This window comes from Carex rostrata, chromosome 18 (assembly GCF_964058835.1).
Source record: "Carex rostrata chromosome 18, lpCarRost1.2, whole genome shotgun sequence".
Classification (NCBI taxonomy): domain Eukaryota; kingdom Viridiplantae; phylum Streptophyta; class Magnoliopsida; order Poales; family Cyperaceae; genus Carex; species Carex rostrata.
The window spans coordinates 7282939-7303645 of record NC_135935.1 but is presented as its reverse complement, the minus strand read 5'-3'; the positions used below and the strand labels follow the sequence as shown (position 1 = coordinate 7303645).

The following is a 20707-nucleotide window of genomic DNA, read 5'->3' as shown; positions in this document are numbered from 1 at the left end:
GTTATATTTTCGTACATTTTTTCCAAAATATAACTAAAAGTTATGCTGAAATTTCCCTTGATATCACACACAACCACAATTTATTTACATTGTACATGTAGTATAGTGACACGTCATATTATTTTTTCAAATTTTTATTAAATTGAAACCAGTAAATAACATTTGTCACAACACAAAACTGGGCCCAGAATCAAAATTAACAATGCTCCAGCCCACAGGCCTCTATTTCAGCCCAAACCTCTGACTCCTGACATGCGGTCCCCACAGTCAGATTCCCCTCAAAACAAAACTGGGCCTAGAATCAAATTAACAATGCTCCAGCCCACAGGCCTCTATTTCAGCCCAAACCACTGATTCCTGACATGCGGTTCCCACAGTCAGATTCCCCTCAACACAAAAATGGGCCTAGAATCAAAATTAACAATGCTCCAGCTCACAGGCCTTTATTTCAGCCCAAACCTCTGATTCCTGACATGCGGTCCCCACAGTCAGATTCCCCTCTTCCTCGTTACTTCTTCACTTCCTCCCCCCCGATCGCTCTTAAACTTGAGAGAAATCTAACAATCTGTGTCTCGACCTCCATCTTCCGACCATTATCCCTCTCCTTAATAAGTGTGCGAGCTTCTCAAAACCTTCCCTTCACCATTTCCATCTCAGCTTTTTTCAATGCACCAACACATCCGACCTATACCCCTTTTTCTATCTCTTCTTCTCTTCTCTGTTATCATTATCTTCTTTCCGTTTTCTTTGTTCAGGTACTCTATCTCTATATCCGCTCCCAAATCTCAAGTACATAATTCCATGTAACCTCTTTCTTTTGTATTCTGTTAACAGATCGAGTTATAAAGTGAGATCCATAATCTGGGAAGCACCTAGGGTTTCGGAATGGAGGCCTTGCGGATGGTGGAAGGATAACGAGGGAACTTTAGAAGGTTTAGTTTCAGCCCTCGATTTTACAATTAAGTGAAACACTTGACACATATATTGCAAAATCATCAAATGTTGTACTGTGCATTAGTCCCTGAAATATACAATCTTGACTCCATTTGGTTTTTATTATCAGCTACCGCCTTAGCTTTCTATAATTCCTAATATATGGCCTTATATTTAAGTTTGGCATTACGGCCGGATTCCATGTTTCACAAGAACTCACTAGTAAGGATGAACATGACATACTGTTCAATATGATAACAGGAGTTTACTTTGTCTTAGGCAATATCTGGAATTTGTATATATGAGCAATCAACAGACGGTAAATTGTTTTCCTGAGAATTTTGTTGTCAGTCAAGGAGCAATTTTAGAGAGGGCTGTTAAACAAATGTCCTAGTTGCAGAATAATTGAGGGCCTTATTTGAAGTGTACAATACACATATTGGTCTTTCCATCTAGTGTAGAAAATATTCTAGTGTCGGTGCAATATAAAAGTTACAGCACGAGTCTATAACTTTTTCAATCTCTTTACCAAGGATTGCAATTCTGGTTCCAGTGTTGCATAATTAGGATGGATTTATATTGTTACCAGGCTTTGCTGTATGTACTGAGTATTTCAAAAGAGAATAAATAAATAATATATAGTTAAATTTTGATTGGAATTGGTTATTTGGAATGGGCTAATCTTTCCAAAGTAATTATATCTCAGTCGGTCTTTTTCTGGATTCTGAGATGGAATTTGTTAGCTTTATTCAACTAGCACATATAATATTTATTTTCTTTTTATTACTGTTTTATTGTTTGTCATTTACTTCCCTCGAGAACCTACTGAGTGCTTGCTTGAAGTATATATGGCCTAATTGGTTTCCAAAAGAAGAAAATGAAACCCCAAAGCAGTATCGTTTCAGCACATATTACTGGGTGGTTGCTGAAAGATACCCGCAATTGTTATGGGTTTGATTTTCCATTTTGATATAGAAAAGGCCAGAGATGGAGGAGTTCTTTCATAACAAATGAAATCAAACAATAAACAGTCTTCGTAGTCATTTCTGAGTATCAGTCTTCATTTACCAATGCTCACTTTACCTGATAAAGTCATAGTTGGTCAAAGTTGACTGTGCATGTCTGCCATCTTTTCCTTCTCCTTTGCTTTTCTAAATTGTTATTGTTTTTGTGTTGAAATGTGCAGCTTTGCCAGCAAAAAACAATGGCTATATAAGGATCGACTGCTATGGTGGGCTCAATCAGATGAGACGTGATGTATGGTAAAATTAGAAAGATTATGTTAAGAACTTGAATCTTTTGGTACCTACTTCTTTGCATATTTTGTTTGCCTGAATTTGCATATTTGCTCTCTTAAAATAGCACTTTTCACACGTCCATATCTTCAAATGCTCAAACCCTATCCAAAATGATCTTTGGCCCTTTAACCTTCAAGGGTTCCATTGATGGTTATGCTTCAGCTGAGTTGAAATAATAAAAAAGACCGAACTTACAATAGTGGCTAATGTCGTATGACCTGTACAGAAATTGATTACTGTCATGGGTGACTAATATGACATCAAGCTTTCAATCAAAGGTATTATGTTCTTATACATGCCTAAACGGATACTGTAATTGGTACCTCCTTTTGTATTTGTAGCTTTGTGATGGAATCGGGATAGCACGTCTTCTTAATGCAACTATGGTGTTACCCAAATTTGATGTAGCTGCCTATTGGAATGAATCCAGGTAATAACTCTGTGGAAAAGGATTTGTATGAATGATGATTATAAAAAACTATTGTTTCCTTGAAACACGTGTGCTCTTTCACCGCACTTTTATCAAAAAAGAAAAAGAAAAAAAGAATGACGATTATGATTGTTATATTAACAATTATAACAATAGTAGTCACAGTAGTAATAAGAGATGTTATGGAGAGTATTTGGGACTTGTGGAGCTCAAATTGAATTGGTGACAAGCTGCATAGGCTAATTAAGTTTAGTTTAGGTTAAATCAGTGACATTACTCGGGAAATTGTAGCAAAGGAGAGATTAAGCTTAAGAGGTAAAAAAATGATGAGGATTTGCCCAAAGGCTTTTCATGTAGTGAAACAAATCATAAAGACAAAATACAAACTTTTACTGCATAATACATATACCTCCTAAATTTAAATTAACCAAAACACTGGAAATTCGAGGCCAAGAGATGACTGGGCTAATATGTATTTGATTATATCTTTTGAATTTAACAACTGAGTCTTTGAGTCATTGCGCAAAAGATGTATGACTCATGGGATAGTTGAACCATACTTGGGGTTGGAATTGCTCAAATTTAACGCGACTTTGTATGCAGACTTGATAATATTTATATAGAAAGATTAGATGTCATCTTAATTTAGTTTTCAACAAACTTTTACTAAATTATAATTTCTGTTTAGTCTCTCACTGAGACTCAATTCACGGTACTTTTCTTTCTGTTCTCAACTTGGCAGTGATTTTGGAGATATTTTTGATGTAGACTATTTCATAGAGAGAACAAAGGGCTATGTAAGAGTTGTGAAGGAATTACCTGACGATTTAAAATTAGGAGAGCCGTTTAAGGTTGATTGTAGTAAGAGAAAGGGGCAATTTGACTATGCAGAGGAAGTGCTTCCATCTCTTTTGCAACATCGGTACATCTCATTTACACCCGCTATGAGCCAGAGAAGAGATAGGTACTACTTAATATTCTACTGTGATCATGGTTTAACATTTCAAATAATATAATTTCGTTGTTATTGGTTGTTAGTACAATTAGCTGGTCCAGGAGTTAGAACCAAATGTTCTTTTGCAAATAGCTCAGTGACCAAAATTACCTATAAGGCTAACCTTATTAGTCAGCTCTGATAATGATTGCCAAAAAAAAAAAAGCGTTGTGATGGTCAAAAAGGCATATCAATTTCCAAGTTGCATATTGGAAACAAAAAGGTATATAGAAAATCTCTTGATGATTCTTTATGGCAACGATAAAAAGTCATATATTCTTTCTGTTGCTGTCATCACATAGACACTGCCTATAACCGATGCCAACGTAGCAAATTTCAAAATTAATAAGAAAAAGGGAAATCTAATCATGTTGACATTATATCAGGTACCCTTTACATGTTAAAGCGGCCTTGTGCCAAGGTTGTTACAACGCGCTTCGCCTCACCAAAACCCTAGAAACCAAGGCTCAGGAACTTCTTGATGCAATACCCAAACCCTTTCTTTCCTTACACCTCCGTTTTGAGCCTGACATGGTGGCATATTCCAGGTGCACATACCCTTCTCTCTCCCCTTTGTCTCTGAAATCCATTGAAATTGCACGCAATTCGGATTTCATCATATCCAATAAAAAGCCTCTGACAGGCCCAGCTGCACTTCAGTGGAGGAGCCGCGGCAAGTGCCCCCTAACTCCTACAGAAACTGCTTTTATTCTCCAGTCACTTGGCATACCGTCAAACACCTTTATATATTTAGCTGCTGGAGATGAATTAATGGAAATTGAAGGTTTTACCTCCATCTATAAACATGTCTATACAAAATCATCTTTATTAAATCATGTGGATTTTGATTCCATGCACGGAAATACCAAGGCTGCGTTAGATTACTACGTCTCAATAAATAGTGATGCTTATGTGGCAACATACTTTGGGAATATGGATAAGATGGTAGGGGGCATGAGAGCAGCCAAGGGGTTGTACAAAACCCTCCTTTTGAATAGAAGAGCTTTTGCAAATTATAGTACAAAGGGGCTTGAAGGGGAGGATTTAGCTAGGGTTTTGTGGGAAGTGCATAGAGAGGATTTTGTCACGGGAAGAGGCTCTGCCTTGCCTGATTGCTTTTGTGAGTTTAGGATGTAGATTACTGAATGTAAATATTACAATTTTGTTGTTATGTTAGCCTTATCCTTTTTTGGCATTAGTCTGTATAGACTAGTCTGTCCAGGCTCAAGTATTTATTTTTATTTTTTATTTTTATAATTTGTGAGAGTTTTGTGGTATGAACTTCAGTCCGAAGGATTGATGAGATTACTTCTAACACAATGAGTACAATGATCCATAGTCCATACTAAATTCTTAAATCTGATTATTTGGGATTTTAAGCTTTGGAGTCAGTATGACATTCAGCAATGGCGTTAGTTGTCAAATTGAAAGAGATCAAAGCAAAAGGATGGACGGATCAGATTTGGGTCACTCGTATAAAAAATAAGAATGAGGATCATGAAATAAAACAATAGAAAAAAAAATGTATTTATAAAAAAGAAATTAATTTGCCAAATAAGCTATGCAGTTGGAGAAAAAAGGGTTGTGTAATTGCAATAATGCATTTTGACATATAAAGATGACATTTTAGAAATAAAAAAAATGGCTGTTCAATTAAGAATGCATTTGTACACAATTCGAAAGCTCTGCAATCGGGGAGAAATTTCTATTTTGTAAAAAGAAGCTTCGTGCTCTTTTTTGGTAAGTACCCGCGCTGAGCCGCTGAGGCCTGAGGTTCACATGACCAAATCCTGATCAGAGCATATTCTTTTATTTTGGAGCACTACATCAGTAAATCAGATGTTCAGATCAGGTGCGGTGTGGCATCCGTGCTGCACATCATCTGATGGATTATTGTTTTTAATTATATGTTAAATTGTTAATTCATTACTGGTAATAGATGTTCAATTTCTCCCCTTGAACATTTTATCCACATTAATAGTTTGGAGTTCACTGGCAACAAACGTGAAAACTCTGCAATTTTTTCATTTTAATTAGAAGAAGCCCCACCTGTCAGTGACTTACCACACAGTGTTGCCTATCTGTTAACGCTCACAGAATCTGATTTCCAGTTCAAACGGTCTTTGATGCCTTTCTCCTGGGTTTTGGTTCCTTGCTGTCCCATTGTTCTGACAAAAAGTAAAAAGAACATTAGAAAAGAACAAAAATGTTCTAAATTAAAGCCCAAAATAGCGCAGTGCCCACCTGTCGGGAGCGCACCACGCTCGCCCACTTCTTAGCCACTAAGCAATACCTTTTTCTTCTTTTGCTCTTTTTTCTAACCTAACCGACATCCTCTCCATTTATCCAAAATTTCAACATGTTCTTAACATGATCACTGTAGTTAGTTCTCACTCAATTTTTCGAGGAAAGGACATCTCCATTTCTTGGATAACTGGAGTGGAGTTTAAGCACATTTGTCTTTGCTTCTCACCGTCTCCATCCTTTCCCTTTTCGTTGTACCAAGTATATATATATAAACCCCACCCCAGTGACCCCATAATAGATCTAATCTAAGCATCATTCCTTGTCAAAGCTCTATTTTACATTTCATAACAAGAAAACTTTCTTCCTCTTATTTCCTTCAGAGCAAACCCTAGCTAGTTTAGCCATGGAATTGCACTCTCAAACCGCAGCAAAGAAGATGTGGGACTACCTAAGAGCCGTTCTCTTCATGCTAAAGGTGAAAAGCGTGATATCAAAGAGAAAGCTCATAATGGATGTAAACATCTTCATGAATAGAAGCAAATTCATAGGCAAATCCATTACAAACCTCCTTGCACACAAACACCATCACTCACACCACAGCATAAAGCAACCTTCTTTGTTAAAAGAGTACGAGTTCTCTTGTAACAACAGCCCAAACCCTCTCTATTTCCATGCAAAGAAAGGCCACAATAAGCGAGGTTACTTCCCTTGCCTAAACACACCGGTTGTAGAGGGATCAGAAGAGCAAGACGCTGACATCAGGACCCCACTACGGCTCGAGTACACATCTCAGGAGTTGTGTGGCCTCATGACAAGTGATGCCGTATCGCCATTTGATGCCAGGTTTGCTGATTTCTCACCAATGCAGATCGAAGGGAGCAGCAGAAATGGAGGGGTGGATTCTGAAGCAGAGGAGTTCATAAAAAGGTTTTATGAACAGCTAAAGAGACAGAAAGAGGTTGGTTTGCTTGAGTACCCTCAAGGCGAGGAGTAGGTATACTGTTTCGATGCATTACTGCTGGAGAAATTTCCGAGTTCTGCGTATAATTAATACATCGATCTATTATAGCTAGCTAGTTTGTTTATTTTGTTATTTATTTACATGTTTTACAAGCATAGGTGATGATGATAGTTTTGATTATTTGTAGGGAGGGTTCTTTCGTTGCTTCGTTTTTTGCTGTTACGATTTAATAATTACGAACCTCTTTTTTTATTTGGTAATAAGATGGTTGTATGTTGACTGTTGAGAACAAATATATATAGATATAGATGTCAATTCTTATACTATACATGCATGCCTGTAATTTTTACAGTCTGTAATGGATACAAAAATGAAATAAAGCGTCAAGGAGACTGCTACAATTTTTTAAAATATTTTTCCAATTGGACTTGGGGGCATAGCTTGGATCTCAAATTCTGGATACAAAAATGAAATAAAGCGTCAAGTAGTTTTGTCTTCATGCAGCGCATTAACCATTTGCCGTACTGTTTTAATTCTGTAGTTATTACGCTGCATCAAGCCAAAACTGCTCTGTTAAAATCTACCCCTCCTTTTTTAACAGTCAAAATTTATTCCCTCTAAAATTCGGTTGTTGCATAAAACAATTGTGAACACAGAAAAATGAGGAGATACATTGGATGAATTATTCAACATTGCCTTTTCCTTTATATAACTCAATTAAATAACAAAGTTCAATTTTCTTTTTCCCCAGAGGGTTGTTCTCTTTTGGAAAGATAAATTGACAAAATTTCCAACTAAATCCGCACAGCCTTTTAATTATGGTGAAAATTTTGATATTTCGTCAGGGTGAGTGACATAATTTATTTATTGAGTAAAGATGTTGTCCCCCTTGAATCTGTCCCCTATCTGTCTCCCTAACAACTTTCCTTTTTTGTTCCCTCACGTGGTCAAAACCCACCCTCTTTAATCTTCAATCTTCTCACGTGGCGAGGAGAGCGTGGTGCACCGTCGAGATCCGGCGAGGAGAGCGTGGTGCACCGTCGAGATCTGACGAGGAGAGCATGGTGCACTGTCAAGATTCGGTGGGGAGAGCGTGGTGCACCATTGGAGGGGGTCCATGCTAGCCCAGCGAAGGTTGTCACAATGCAACATACGAATACTTCATTAGTTAGATATGAATACTTCATTTGTTAGATATGCATATTTCATGTTAGATATGAATACTTCTTGGAAGAAGTGGGTGAGAGGGATGAATTTGACAATGAATTTTGAATTGTATAAATTATTTTGAACATGTATGAATACTTCGTAATCGTCAGTATGAATACTTTTTGGAAGAGGTGGGGTGAGAGATGAATCTGACTTTGAATTTTGAATTGTATAAATTATTTCAAACATGTATGAATACTTCATAATCGTCAGTATGAATACTTCATTTGTTTAGATACGAATACTTCTATATTTAGATATGAATAATATATAGTTTCGCTGTAGTGATCCCCAATCTTGGCAAATGTCGCTTTCAGACGATTGCGGTCCCCAATCCAGGCTGTCACAAGACGTCAGCGGTCCCCCTGGTTGTTACTGGTCCCCTCCAGCTTGTGTTTACATATGACAAATGGTTCTGATAATAAGTATGAATACTATAAATTCGTAGGTATGAATACTATACGTTTTGACTATTAATAAGATAGCATTAATCTTGCTCTTTGGTGGTAGTTAGCACGTTTTAACTTTTTTTTTTGTCTTTTAGTGCGGGGGACAGATAGGGGACTGAAGTAGGGGGACTGTTAGTCGATCCCTTATTTATTTTCTTTTTCCTACGCACTACAGTGATAAACATGAAATTTGATATGAATTTTGGCTAGGGTTTTACTCATAATTTGGATAAACATCCTTGCCTTTAGTTATATTTTGCTATAAAATTAGATTATTGATGTAAATTTTGAAACTTGTGTGCAGAAAACAACGAAAAAATTAAGTGAATTGAAGATTAAAAGTGAGAAATAAGAGTGCCAACTCTTTTGCGGGCCGCACCAAAACAGCTATATGGGCCATAACAGAGTAAAGGACCTAATGCATCCCAAAACAATGCAACTCTATTGCGGGCCGCACCTCAACTGCTATATATGGGAAACGCTATCTGTGCGGTGGTTTTGATCTGGTCCGTTCGTTTCGGATCGGACGAGCTGGATTGAGGGTTCACCAAATTTTGAGTTTTTTTAAAATTCGGGAAAGATCTGATCTAGTCTGTCCGATTCGAAACGAACAGACCAGATCAAAACCACCGCACAACACCGCAGGTAAAACCTCCGCAGAGGATACGCTTCCTATATATGGGCCATAACAGAGTAAGAGACCTAATGCAGCCCATAACAATGCAACTCTTTTGCGGGCCGCTCCACAACCACTATATATGGGCCATAACACAGAAGGGACCCAATGTAGCCCATAACAATGCAACTCTTTTGCGAAAATGACAAATGAGCGAAGAAAATGGCCCAGTCCAGTCCTGAAGACATCAACTTTGCTGTAAGCACAATGAACCCAATGCAGCCCATGTATAACAAAATTATGCGGGCCGCACCACTGACTCAAAAAGAAAAAAAAATCCTAGTTCTGTTGCCACCCGTAACGACCCGGTGCCGAGTCTGCATCTTGGTCGTTTGATCAGGATCGGAGTCAATCTGACTCACACCTATGATGTACGGAGCTCTTTAATATTAGTGCGGATCTCAATCGGACGGTCTAGATATATTAACGGACATTCCGTTACTGCAGAGGATACAGATTCCCAGGTTCCACCTCTAATATAAATCATAAAAAAGGCAATTTTTAGCATAAACTTGTATGTTTTTGTTGGATTTAATAAAGGGTACGCCCATTATGGAAAACTAAAAACCCGACCCGTTATGAATAGGTGCCAACCCATTAAGAAAAGGTGCATTGGTTTTATATAAACTATGCATATCATTTTCTCTCAGACTCTAATCTGATAATAAATCCGAAATAAGAGACTGTCAAGAAAGAGAGAAAAGCACTCTGTTAAGGTGAAGGTCTTAGGTCGTGGAAAACGCAGGGCTTCCGGCTTCGGCTTGTGATTCCTTGCAGAACCAGTGATACTGCTACGCTTGCAAGATCCGTTTCCGCACGAAGATTAACGGAGTAATTTGTAAGTTCTATCCGTTAATTAACAGTTTTAGCGGTTTATCCACTTTTTTTTCCCCAATTTTCCTTCGACTGATTTCCCACGATTTCAAAACTCTCTCCAAAAGTTATTTAAACCCCCAAAAAGGACGAAACAAATTTATCAAAGGGAGAAGTTTAAGGTGAGATTTGCAACTTGAAGACTCGTAGTAGAGAATGAAGGAAAGAATTTGCTTTGTATTTTATACACCTATAATAGATTAATTTTATTCCCATAGAATTATGTCTTGTAAATTCAATATCTGATAATCTGATATTGCTATTTTAATAACTTTACTAGTTGAAAAAATTATGTCGTTACTTTGATTTATCTTTTGTGCATTTTCTTGATTGCATACGTACTTTGAATATTGGATACGTTTATCTGTTTAGATGGAGGCTGTATTTGTTTTCAAAATTCAAATAGCCGATCAGAATATATAGTTCAATATGATCTCTGTATAATTAAAAATATATCAGTAAATAAAAATTTATATTGTTTAGATTTTTTTACAATCCTTTTAGATAGATAGAAATCACCACTTTTGAGTGGTCTAGATTTTTTATATAAAGTTTACATTTTGCTGCAATTAGAGCTCGAATTCTAATCGTTCACCTGGGAGCTCGTTTTACCAAATGCAGAAACTGAGGCGATACTAACTCCACTCTAATCACGTGTTTATATATTGGCCCAAAGCGTAAATTCAAATCCAGTGCAATCCTAAGTCGTCAGTTTTCATCTGACGCGAATTTCAAAACAAACCACTATACTAACTCTACTATTGATCCGGAGAGCATTGTACTCAGTTCGGTAACTGAGGAGATACAAACTCTAAAGTGCCCGGATCCCGCCTGCGCTACATACTCATCGTGCGTCAGTATAGTATCTTCTTCTTCTATACACGGGTCTTCTTTACTCATTAGAGGGTCTTTGTATTTCATCATCAAACAAGTTAACACTGTTCGTATCATGTTACTTCAGCTTTTTACAGTTTAGAGTTGTCGTCAATGAATCAGGGGCAAATCTAAAGAGGCCTAATACAATTTAATATTTGTGCCTACTCCTAATTCAGCCCATAAACCTTCTTGATAGTTCACAGGTCCAGATGGGTAAGTGCTTAATTTTACAAGCTGCACCTTGTGCCTGTTTTATAGCATCTGCATTTGTTTCAGCGATTTATATTCTTGTTGTGGGATTAAGCTACATGTTATATTATATAACATCCGGATGCTGCTGATGTTAAAGGACTACTTGGGCTCCCTTTTTGGGCCGCTCCCAGGACCAGTAATAACTAATAACGTAACTAAGTTTCTTCAAACATTAATTATGCATTCTTTCTTTGAGAGGTTTATTTGATTGATTCGTACCTTATTTTGAGTTTACCAAGCAAAAATTACAATAACTAAGTTTCTTCAATAGTGATTTCAAGTTTCTGTTTGTCCAAATGATGATTGGATATAGTATTCTATTTAAATATATTTTTTGAACAAAGTTCACACACAATGTTGTTGTCAGGACGAACAAACTCCCAACAAAAAAAAAATATTCCACATAAATTATTACGTGATTAATTTTTTATTAATTTCAAATTTTATTTAAACTCATAAAAATTATTTGTTGTGTTTATCATATTGATTGTATTTTATCTAGTACCCGGTTTGTTAACGGGTTTAAATCCGATTAGTGCCGATCCTACCCTGACAGAAATTCTAGATCCGCCCTGCAATGAATAATCCCCAAAAGATTCAGAACTTTGATAAAAACTAGAAAAAAAAGCGGCCAAAAATGTATCTTCTGATCCCATATTCCAAATTACATACAAAATTAACTGCTGTCCTTTTCTGAGTTCAGGTCAAAAATGACATCTGACCCGTTATATTCATTCACATAGATAGACGGAGATATAAATACCAAATGTTCCGAATGATTTAAATATGTTTGTGACCGGACAAACTATTAATTAGCAGTTGTAACTAATCTTTTGATGTAACAACTTCTTAGAGTTAGTTAGACATTAATTACTCTTGTAACAAACATAGTTAGAGTTGGTTAGAGCTAAGCTGCTGCTTGTAAAACATCCTTAATTATGTAAGGAGCTGTAAAGATTGCAAAATCAGGAATGGAATAACAATTCCTCTTATCTCTCTTTACCAGTACTACATCAACTCTGTTACAAACTGTCTCCATGTGTATCTGTTGCAGAGTTGAAAACTCGATCTGTGTGGTTTATTTTAGACAGAAATCGACTTAATTTTTATTATGCTCGTTAATTGATACAAATGATTACTTGTTAACCTACAGATGATTGTATGTCACCATATTTTACTTTCATCGATCTGTCCATTTAGTGTTAATTATCTGTTAATTATCTATCATGTCATTGAAGACACAATTTGTTTAATATAAATAAAAATGAGCTGATTTCTTGCATCTCATATGTGTTGTTATGTTTATCGAAACTGTTTATACTTAATGATAAAAATATTTATATACCTTGTATTACTAAACAAAACAACAAAAATATCTCGGAATATGCATAGATTATAGGAGTGAAAACGGTATAGATAAAATCAGATCCGTATTTGATATGTGTTTAAAACATTAGATGTGGATATTCAAGATCTGAATATCCACACGGACATAGATACTGATATTGTTTTACGTTTCAATTATCCATATCCGAATAGTAGACATATATTATATAATTTAATATATATTGTAAAAATATTATTTTATTCACCATTATAATTAGATAAATATTATGAACTTTAGTAGTTTTCTAATAAATATCTAATCCGATCTGATCCGATCTATATCTATATTCATATATGTATCTGTATCTGTTTAATATCCAATTCATATCCATATTTTCTAAAAGAAATATAAAAACAGTTCGCTCCGTTTTTACTTTTTACCCTATAGATTCAGTAGCTAGCTAGGTAAGATATATAATATATATCGATCTATCATTAACTATATAATATATATAGCTGAGACATCACTGACGTAGATCCTAAACCTAATAAATATTTATTTGTTGATAACGCAAGTTTTAGCTAGACTGTTGGTATATAAAACAGCCAATTAATAATTGGTTCGCTGGGTTGACGAGGAAATTAATTCCCATGTCCGCAAAATAAAACAGCCAATAATTTTTCGGCGAACCCAACGAAAATCTGTTAAACAAAAACGAAGGCCGGTGCTTAATTATCTTTGAATTCCTCAATTGGAAGAAAAAGCTCCCATGGCACTTTCATTGTAGACATGTCATATATACTTGGAATTAATATATATAAATCCACCAAATTCGTCTACCTATATAGAACTCTCGTCTTCCTTACAAAATACCTAGCTAGTTGACCTGTCAATTGTGCACAAAATAAACAACTCGTCAAAACTCACTTTTTCCACATAGAGATTTTTTTTTTTGAGGAATCACATAGAAAGTTAATGGAAGTTGGTAACAGTTGAATTGGGCCACTGATTACATCATGGAAAAATAGTTTTTTACATATTGATATGAAAAAAACAGTAAGGTCTATTGAGCATTGAGTTCAAGAAATAATATCATAAAGAATTAACATTGCTTGTATTGTATAATTTGTCAATGTAAATATCTTTGATTCCTGTGTACAATCTGAGAATCAAATTTTCTTTGTTGGTACGGGCCTTGAGCAGGCTGAATACATGGAGAAATAGACATAAGAATGAATCACGGTACTGGTGAAAATGTTGTTGCATATATAGTAAAATATAAAAAGGAAATTGAGAGAGTACAGTATTTTGCAGAACTCTTAATTGTATTTGATATGAGTTGAATGATTGGTACAAACATAATATACTGGGTGAAACCTGGTCGGTGCTGATCTGAAATACTGAATTAAATTGGGCAGAAATTTATCAGGCGGAGCCATTGCAGGAATTGTGATAGGCACAATAGCTATTCTGCTATCAATAGGTCTTGTTTCCTACTGTTTGGTGGACAAGAGAAGGACTGCTAAGAAGGCGTCTCTGTTTCCTCTTATGTCTGGAGAGAGCTCAGTTCCTCTTGGTACTGTTTGAAATTTATGCTTCTTATGCTTTTGTTTTGAATTGTTATATCCTAAATTGTTAACAATGGATTAAAAACAATCAGGCAAAACCCCCAACAAATGACCAATGCAAAAACTGTAATAACTGAAAAATTGAAACCTCTAGCTCAGCCAACCTGACTCAATCTGATCAGTTTATAGATTTATTATTTAGTTCTGCTCCCTTAAACGGATCTCATGCTTGATATCTTCTTACTATTTTAACACATCTTTTGCATGTTATGCTTCATCTTATGCAAATGACAGTCGACAATTCCTGCTTCTGAACTCACCATGTCTAACCTTGAACACATTCTTGGCTTACAAATAGGTGTATAATTTGTGACAAATGGAGCTAAATTAATATCCAGCAAAATGTTACTAAATTACCCTTGCCTTCATAAGGACTTAATTGAATACCTCCATTAGTGTTTTATGTTCTTGTTTACTTTTACTAATAATTTTGGTCGTCTCTATGGTTATATCGGTGATCTGTCCATAGACACATCGGTGGCTAATGCTTCCTCTCCAGTTGCTGGATTTACCATTGACAAATCTGTAGAGTTCTCTTATGAAGAGCTCTCCAAAGCCACTAATGATTTTAGCATGGCTAATAAGATTGGTCAAGGCGGATTCGGGTCTGTTTACTATGCAGTGCTCCGAGGAGAGGTTTGTTGGATTAGATTCTTTCTACTTTTGTTCTTGAGGAAACTTTGTAAATTGACATCCGATATTTTTTATATATGCAACATGCGCATATTCATTTATTTGCAAATAGCAACAGAATGTTTGCCTAGTAGGATGGGCAAAGATTGTTTCTATTAAATATTGACAGATTTTTCCTGATATATTGAGCTTATTATCAGTCCAAATTAACATTAGAATATTTTTCCTGAACACATGAAATTTCGTTGTTAGTTGTATTTACAATAGAATATTTGGTTAGATGCAAAAAGTTCCATAATTTCTAATGCAAAATTTCCAGTATAACATTTGGAGACTTGCAGCACAGTTTTTATTTTTGGGTACAAAGAAATACCCAAAATGACAATAATGCATGAAGAGCCGAAATATGGTCACCAGTTTCTAGTTCTTCTGTTTACTCTCAGTTGGCTTGTGTTTCTTTTTTACATTTTTCAGTTTGAAACATAGCACTTTACGTGGTTCTTATGCAGAAAGCTGCAATAAAGAAAATGGAAACTCAGGACTCTAAAGCAAGAAACTCATTTCTGGCTGAACTCAAAGTTCTAACTCATGTTCACCACTTGAATCTGGTGAGTTTTCATGGATATTTTTCTTTTTGGTTTATAAACATCTTCCCATTTTTTTTTATTTGGAATTTTTTTTTATAATACCGAACTTACAAGGTCATGCGCTAGCTTAAATAGCATCTCCTTTCTTAAAAAAACTATATGAAACATGTTGTTGTTAGGACTATGTTAAAAATTGTTTCTGTCATTTCATAGAAGTATTCTGTCATTACATCTGGAGTAAGAATACAATTATGATTATTCCTTTCCATGGTAGGTGCGATTGATAGGTTATTGCATAGATGGTGCGCTTTTCCTTGTCTATGAGTACATTGAGAACGGCGATTTGAGTCAACATTTATGCAGCTCAGGAAGTAAGATTTGTACTAGAATTAGGCAAATGCAATAGAAATAAACAAATTGGAAAAAAGTTATATTTTTCTGTGATCTCGTAAAAAAATAGATATGGTGACATATATACCTAAGCAACCAATTTGTTAGAGGTAATAAACTGGCAGTCGAGTCTGGTTCATTCCAGATCCAATTAGTTTTCAGGTATTTGAATTTAAGCTTCATAGGGCTTTTGAGGTTGGGTCACATCGTGCTCAAGTATTTGAATTTTGGGTTTTTGATTTCTAGTTTCTTCTAACTTCTGGTTATTATCTTGACGAAGTTGATTTGAGGTGGTAAGGTTCATGTTAAACCAGGCAGGTTAAGAATTTGGGTTGCTTTTGACCTTTCAGGTTTATCTCTGTGGGCTTTGGGTTTGAGGTTGCAGGTTAATTGTTGAAATTAATTTTTTTCTAGCAACATATTGGTGTTGAATGAGGTCTGGAACTCTGGATGGAATGTACGTCCTTGGTCATGTCAGATTTTATGAGCTTTAAAAATAACACCTGATAAGCTTGGCACAAAAGCTCAGAATAAGGTTTAAGTTGGTTTTGATTGATGCCACCATAGAAATTGAACTACTATTGGTTGCTAATTTGTAATGCTATTGGGGCATATATAGGCAAATGTTCAATTGATTAAACTATGTGTAAATCATTGCCAATTGGTACCTAATGCAGGGTGGTCCCCTCTTTCATGGGCTAACAGAGTGCAGATAGCTCTTGACTCAGCGAGATGCCTTGAGTACATTCACGAGCACACTGTACCAGTTTACATCCATAGAGATATCAAATCTGCTAATATATTGATTGACAAGAACAACCGTGCAAAGGTCTGTACTTGCCCAGAGCATCTTTCAGTTTGGGATTTTCCCAGTATAAGCCCATGAATTGCAATTCTAATTACTCTTCTGAGACAATGTTAATCCAAGGCGGATATTCCCAATTCTCTGTTTTTTTTTTTTGAAATCCTAATAGAAGCTATTAGGTGTATTCCCAATTCTCTTTGAAGTAGTGTTTTTGGTATTTTGAGGAAGACCAGAATTCAATTAGGTTTGCTAATATGGCAGTGAGTTCCAGTATTGATTGGTGAAAACCAAAAGTCAATTTCTGCATTTCGTGAAATTTCATTAGTGCTGATTGTGAGAGAACACTAGAACCCAAATCTGGTATCAGAATATCAAATTGAAATCGAGTACTTGATACAACTTCAGACACTTGATCAAGAGTCTCTTTTGGAACAGAACTTCGAGGGAGGGCCTTTTTGCAGTGATGGTGGAATTTGGTTTTGCCTAATAATTATAATCATGGGGGAGTTTATATTTTTCATAAAGAACAAAACAAATAATTATGGTCTAATATTTCACTTGGTGATATCAAGGAAAATTGGTACTACTGACTCCGAATATCACCATCAAATAGCAAATTGGGATATTTGTATTTCTCCTTTTGTAATAGCAAGTGCGATGTTTGTAAATTTCAGAGGTTAAAAGTGGGTTACTCACCTAGTTGTGGTAATGATAATTTTTTGTTAGGTTGCTGATTTTGGGATGGCAAAACTTACAGAAGTGGGGAACATGTCTCTTCTTACAGTACCAGCTGGCACAAGGGGCTATATGTCTCCTGAGTAATCTCTCTCTCTCTCTCTCTCTCTAAGGAAAGCTGCATACTACCCTCCAATTTTATGTATTTGCCAATAACAACCATATTGTTGATTTGTTTCTCATAATTGTGAGTTGTGACTAACACAATTTCTCGAACCAACTTGTTCTTGATTGAAAAGATGGCATAGGAGAGCATGCGCCGTTACTTTTATCTTTGTGAAGTATCATTTCTCCAAATAAAGTTTCCTGTTTTAATCTCAGGTATGGGTTATATGGTAGTGTTTCCCCTAAAGTAGATGTTTATGCATTTGGGGTAGTATTGTATGAGCTTATATCAGCCAAAGGAGCCATCATCATCATCGAGCCTAGTAGCGATGCTTCCTCCGAAGCCAAGGCCGTGGGTCTGGTTGGCCTGGTATGTCACTTTGTCTACCTTTCTCAAGTAGTTACAAATAAACAAGTACACATTTGTCCTTACCCTTTCTTTCCATGAGAATTTTAATTACATACTATTTCTCATCTTGGGTGTTACCAAGAAGCTCCATGCAGGAGACTGATGCTGTACCAGTCAAGTCAAGTGGATCTATTACATTTACCAAGTTTGTTACTTTATATTTCATTGAACCCAACATAGCTTCTGCAATTGTTCTTTCAGAACTTGTGGAAATGCTTCAGTTTCTTTGTATGCATATTATGATCATAAATTCATACTGCCATTTAAGCAATAAGTTACTTCGCTAGCTTCATTTTGGTTAGTTTTGGCATAGTTGATGCTGTGGGAATTTTGTGAAAATTTGTCAACAAAAAAAATAAAAATAAAATAATTGTTCTTGTTATTCTTGGCAGTTTGATGATGCGCTAATGGATGGAGATCCGAAAGAGAGCCTTAAAAAACTTGTTGATCCTAGAGTTGGCAGTGACTACCCCCTATTGACTCCGTAATGAAGGTTTCACAGTTATTCTTTCTTTCCGAAATAAATTCAGCTGCCAAACTTCTGCACTGTACCTATTCTTGGTCTCATAATATCTCTGATAAAATATATATTTAATTGGACAAGTATACCTTCTGTTGACCTCTTAGGAGTCTCGACGGTGTTATAAGAATTTTTTTTTTTTTTAAGGTTATCAGCAATTGCCGATAACATTGATAAGAATATTTTTAAAAATTACAAGGTCCTATAAAACTATATATATATACATTGTCACCACATTAACTCTTCCTGGCTATCCTTAATCTAACAACTTAGCTATGTTACATAACTTCTCCTCAGCATTATATACATTTTAGTGTTATAAGAATGTTAGTGGCTGGCCACTGATTAAAATTGGTGGCATTTTGATATATTAACTTCTGAATTTAACAAAATGCAACAGATGGCTCAGCTGGCGAAGGCATGCACACAGTATGAACCTCACAAGCGGCCGGGTATGAGATCTGTGGTAGTGACTCTCATAGCCGTCGCCGACCTCATGTCTGGTTGATAATTCTCTTGAACTTGTGCATCTCGGTCCTCCATGGTCGACTTATTTCCATCTGATCATACGCATAAATTAATTGTAACTATTGTTCTCAGTCTGGATATTAATAATAAAAGGTTTTCTAGGGGTAAATTTATGATTTTTGTTGAATTAGTGCAGTCTTTTCTAGTTGTAATTTTTTTTTGTTGAGGTGCTCACATAGTCAAATCTTTGAATGTTACTGCTCTTTGTGTACGTTTCTTTTTGTGCAAGTAATATTTTATTAAAATTAGATAACTTGACCTCCATCTATATTTTAAAAATAGAGGACTCAATTTCAAAGTGAGGACATCATTACATATTCAGGAGTATTAGTAGAATTAAGACTTATCAAACTTCTCAAAACTTAAATCTTCATGTCCTCAAGTAAATCAATAAACTAGGAGTTCATAACTTATGTTTAAATCAGTCTAATCTTCCATATATAAGTTCTATTGAGAAAAATATGAAAACACAAAGTCTAAACATTTGCATGAAAATTGAATATTTTGATCAATTTTTTTTTTTGAAGGTTAGAAATTGATAGAAAAAAAATTTAATTACAATCCTAGTTTGGTTATTACATTGACTAGCTCTCTGGCTTAGTCATCATATCTGCCCCTGTTGTCTTAACTCTAACTATCACCGATTGCCACTAGCAATGGCTGTATTTGCTAGCCGGCGAATGTGCATTGGCCCTATAAGTTGTTTGACCAAGCGTGTACATCCAGTGTCGTATCATTAATTAACAGCTGTACTATTTTGGATCTTTGGGAAATTTTTTTCCTATTTCTCTCCCTCAATAATGCCCAGCATCCTACCGCCCATCCGGTGTCCCACCTCGCTTTATCTACTCCCATGAGGATGCTCCTCCCTTCCCTTCTACGAAGCCGGTTTGATGGTAGATGCGCTGCATATTTTGACCAAAAATTAAAGGATATTAAATATGTATTTTGAGTCATTCTTGTTCACAGCAATCATAATTATATCCAGTATTGTAAAATGCGGTATGCGGAAGGGCACCGCATACCGCATATACGGTATACGGGTGCATATGCGGATTTTAGTGCGGACTTATATATGCGGAATTTTAATAGTATTTGTAATTCATACGACAATCTATTTATAAAATTTATAATTTTAGTTACAAAAGAAATAAAACTCCATTATCTGAGTTGAATAATTTAAAGCAGCCTAGAAGATATATATCAAGATTGCCATATATAGGAAGTGGGCTACTTAAAAAAAAACTATTCAATTCGTAGTATGAGCCCAACAGCTCAGTACAACTTAACAGTCGCATTCAATTATAAGATATATATCCAACCGCATTCACGCAGCCTAACCTCAGTGCAGCATAAGCAGTTAAGCAGCAGCCCAACAAAAGCCCAATGCCCAGCAAAATCCAGCGCCAATCCGGTTTTTACTTCCTCATTTAGTCCCACAGTTGGAATACAATTAAATCAAAGGGATGGAGCGCCTATAAAAGAAGCCATTGAGGCGCTGTTTATGTGGGAGTCAGATAATGGGTTCTGGATTCGGTCTCGAGACACAAATAATGAGTTATGGGTAATTTTTTGACCCGTTTTAAGCATAACTTTTGATTCAGTAATGGGTTTTAAGTATTTTTGAAACCGTTTTAATCCTTGACTGTGTATGCGGTCTGCATAGGTGTTTTTTATGCCGCAGTGGACTGCATATGTCATAGAACTGTATTTTACAACACTACTGATATAAGCATAGAACTGCATTTTACGTATTTTACAACACTGATCACTGATATAAGCATACTGCATTTACGTATTTTATAACACTAATATAGAGTAAAACTAGGGTGTTCGCAGGTT

At 35.8% G+C, this 20707-nt stretch overlaps 3 protein-coding genes across 4 annotated transcripts; all 3 read left to right on the top strand.

Moving 5' to 3' along the window:
* The first annotated feature begins 519 nt into the window (after positions 1 to 519).
* Positions 520 to 4848, top strand: LOC144569494 (O-fucosyltransferase family protein). 2 transcript variants are annotated; one of them, XM_078319865.1, is made up of 6 exons: positions 520 to 755; positions 835 to 932; positions 2120 to 2190; positions 2573 to 2661; positions 3404 to 3625; positions 4042 to 4848. In XM_078319865.1, exons 1-6 carry the CDS (start codon positions 667 to 669, stop codon positions 4790 to 4792), a joined length of 1320 nt encoding a protein of 439 aa, XP_078175991.1. In that variant the 5' UTR covers positions 520 to 666; the 3' UTR covers positions 4793 to 4848. The 2 variants fall into 2 exon arrangements, with proteins under 2 accessions (XP_078175991.1, XP_078175992.1); XM_078319866.1 differs by lacking the exon at positions 520 to 755 and having other exon boundaries at positions 872 to 932; positions 2120 to 2195.
* A 1431-nt stretch (positions 4849 to 6279) lies between these two features.
* On the top strand, positions 6280 to 6920 carry LOC144569543 (uncharacterized). Its single transcript, XM_078319932.1, has one exon. It carries the CDS (start codon positions 6306 to 6308, stop codon positions 6894 to 6896), a length of 591 nt encoding a protein of 196 aa, XP_078176058.1. The 5' UTR covers positions 6280 to 6305; the 3' UTR covers positions 6897 to 6920.
* A 7635-nt stretch (positions 6921 to 14555) lies between these two features.
* On the top strand, positions 14556 to 19097 carry LOC144569755 (chitin elicitor receptor kinase 1-like). Its single transcript, XM_078320225.1, is given in 9 exon segments — positions 14556 to 14789; positions 15296 to 15394; positions 15648 to 15744; positions 16441 to 16592; positions 17295 to 17386; positions 17625 to 17778; positions 18210 to 18287; positions 18290 to 18310; positions 18738 to 19097. Coding segments are annotated over 9 exon segments (1035 nt in total). The 3' UTR covers positions 18846 to 19097.
* Positions 19098 to 20707: the final 1610 nt, after the last annotated feature.

What these genes read in the sequence shown, in the direction of transcription:
- LOC144569494 (XM_078319865.1), top strand. Translation starts at nt 667, where the DNA reads ATGCACCAACACATCCGACCTATACCCCTTTTTCTATCTCTTCTTCTC. An exon ending in TTTCCGTTTTCTTTGTTCAG is followed by an intron (nt 756 to 834) that starts GTACTCTATCTC and finishes TTCTGTTAACAG; the next exon opens with ATCGAGTTATAAAGTGAGAT. An exon ending in ATGAGCCAGAGAAGAGATAG is followed by an intron (nt 3,626 to 4,041) that starts GTACTACTTAAT and finishes ACATTATATCAG; the next exon opens with GTACCCTTTACATGTTAAAG.
- LOC144569543 (XM_078319932.1), top strand. Translation starts at nt 6,306, where the DNA reads ATGGAATTGCACTCTCAAACCGCAGCAAAGAAGATGTGGGACTACCTA.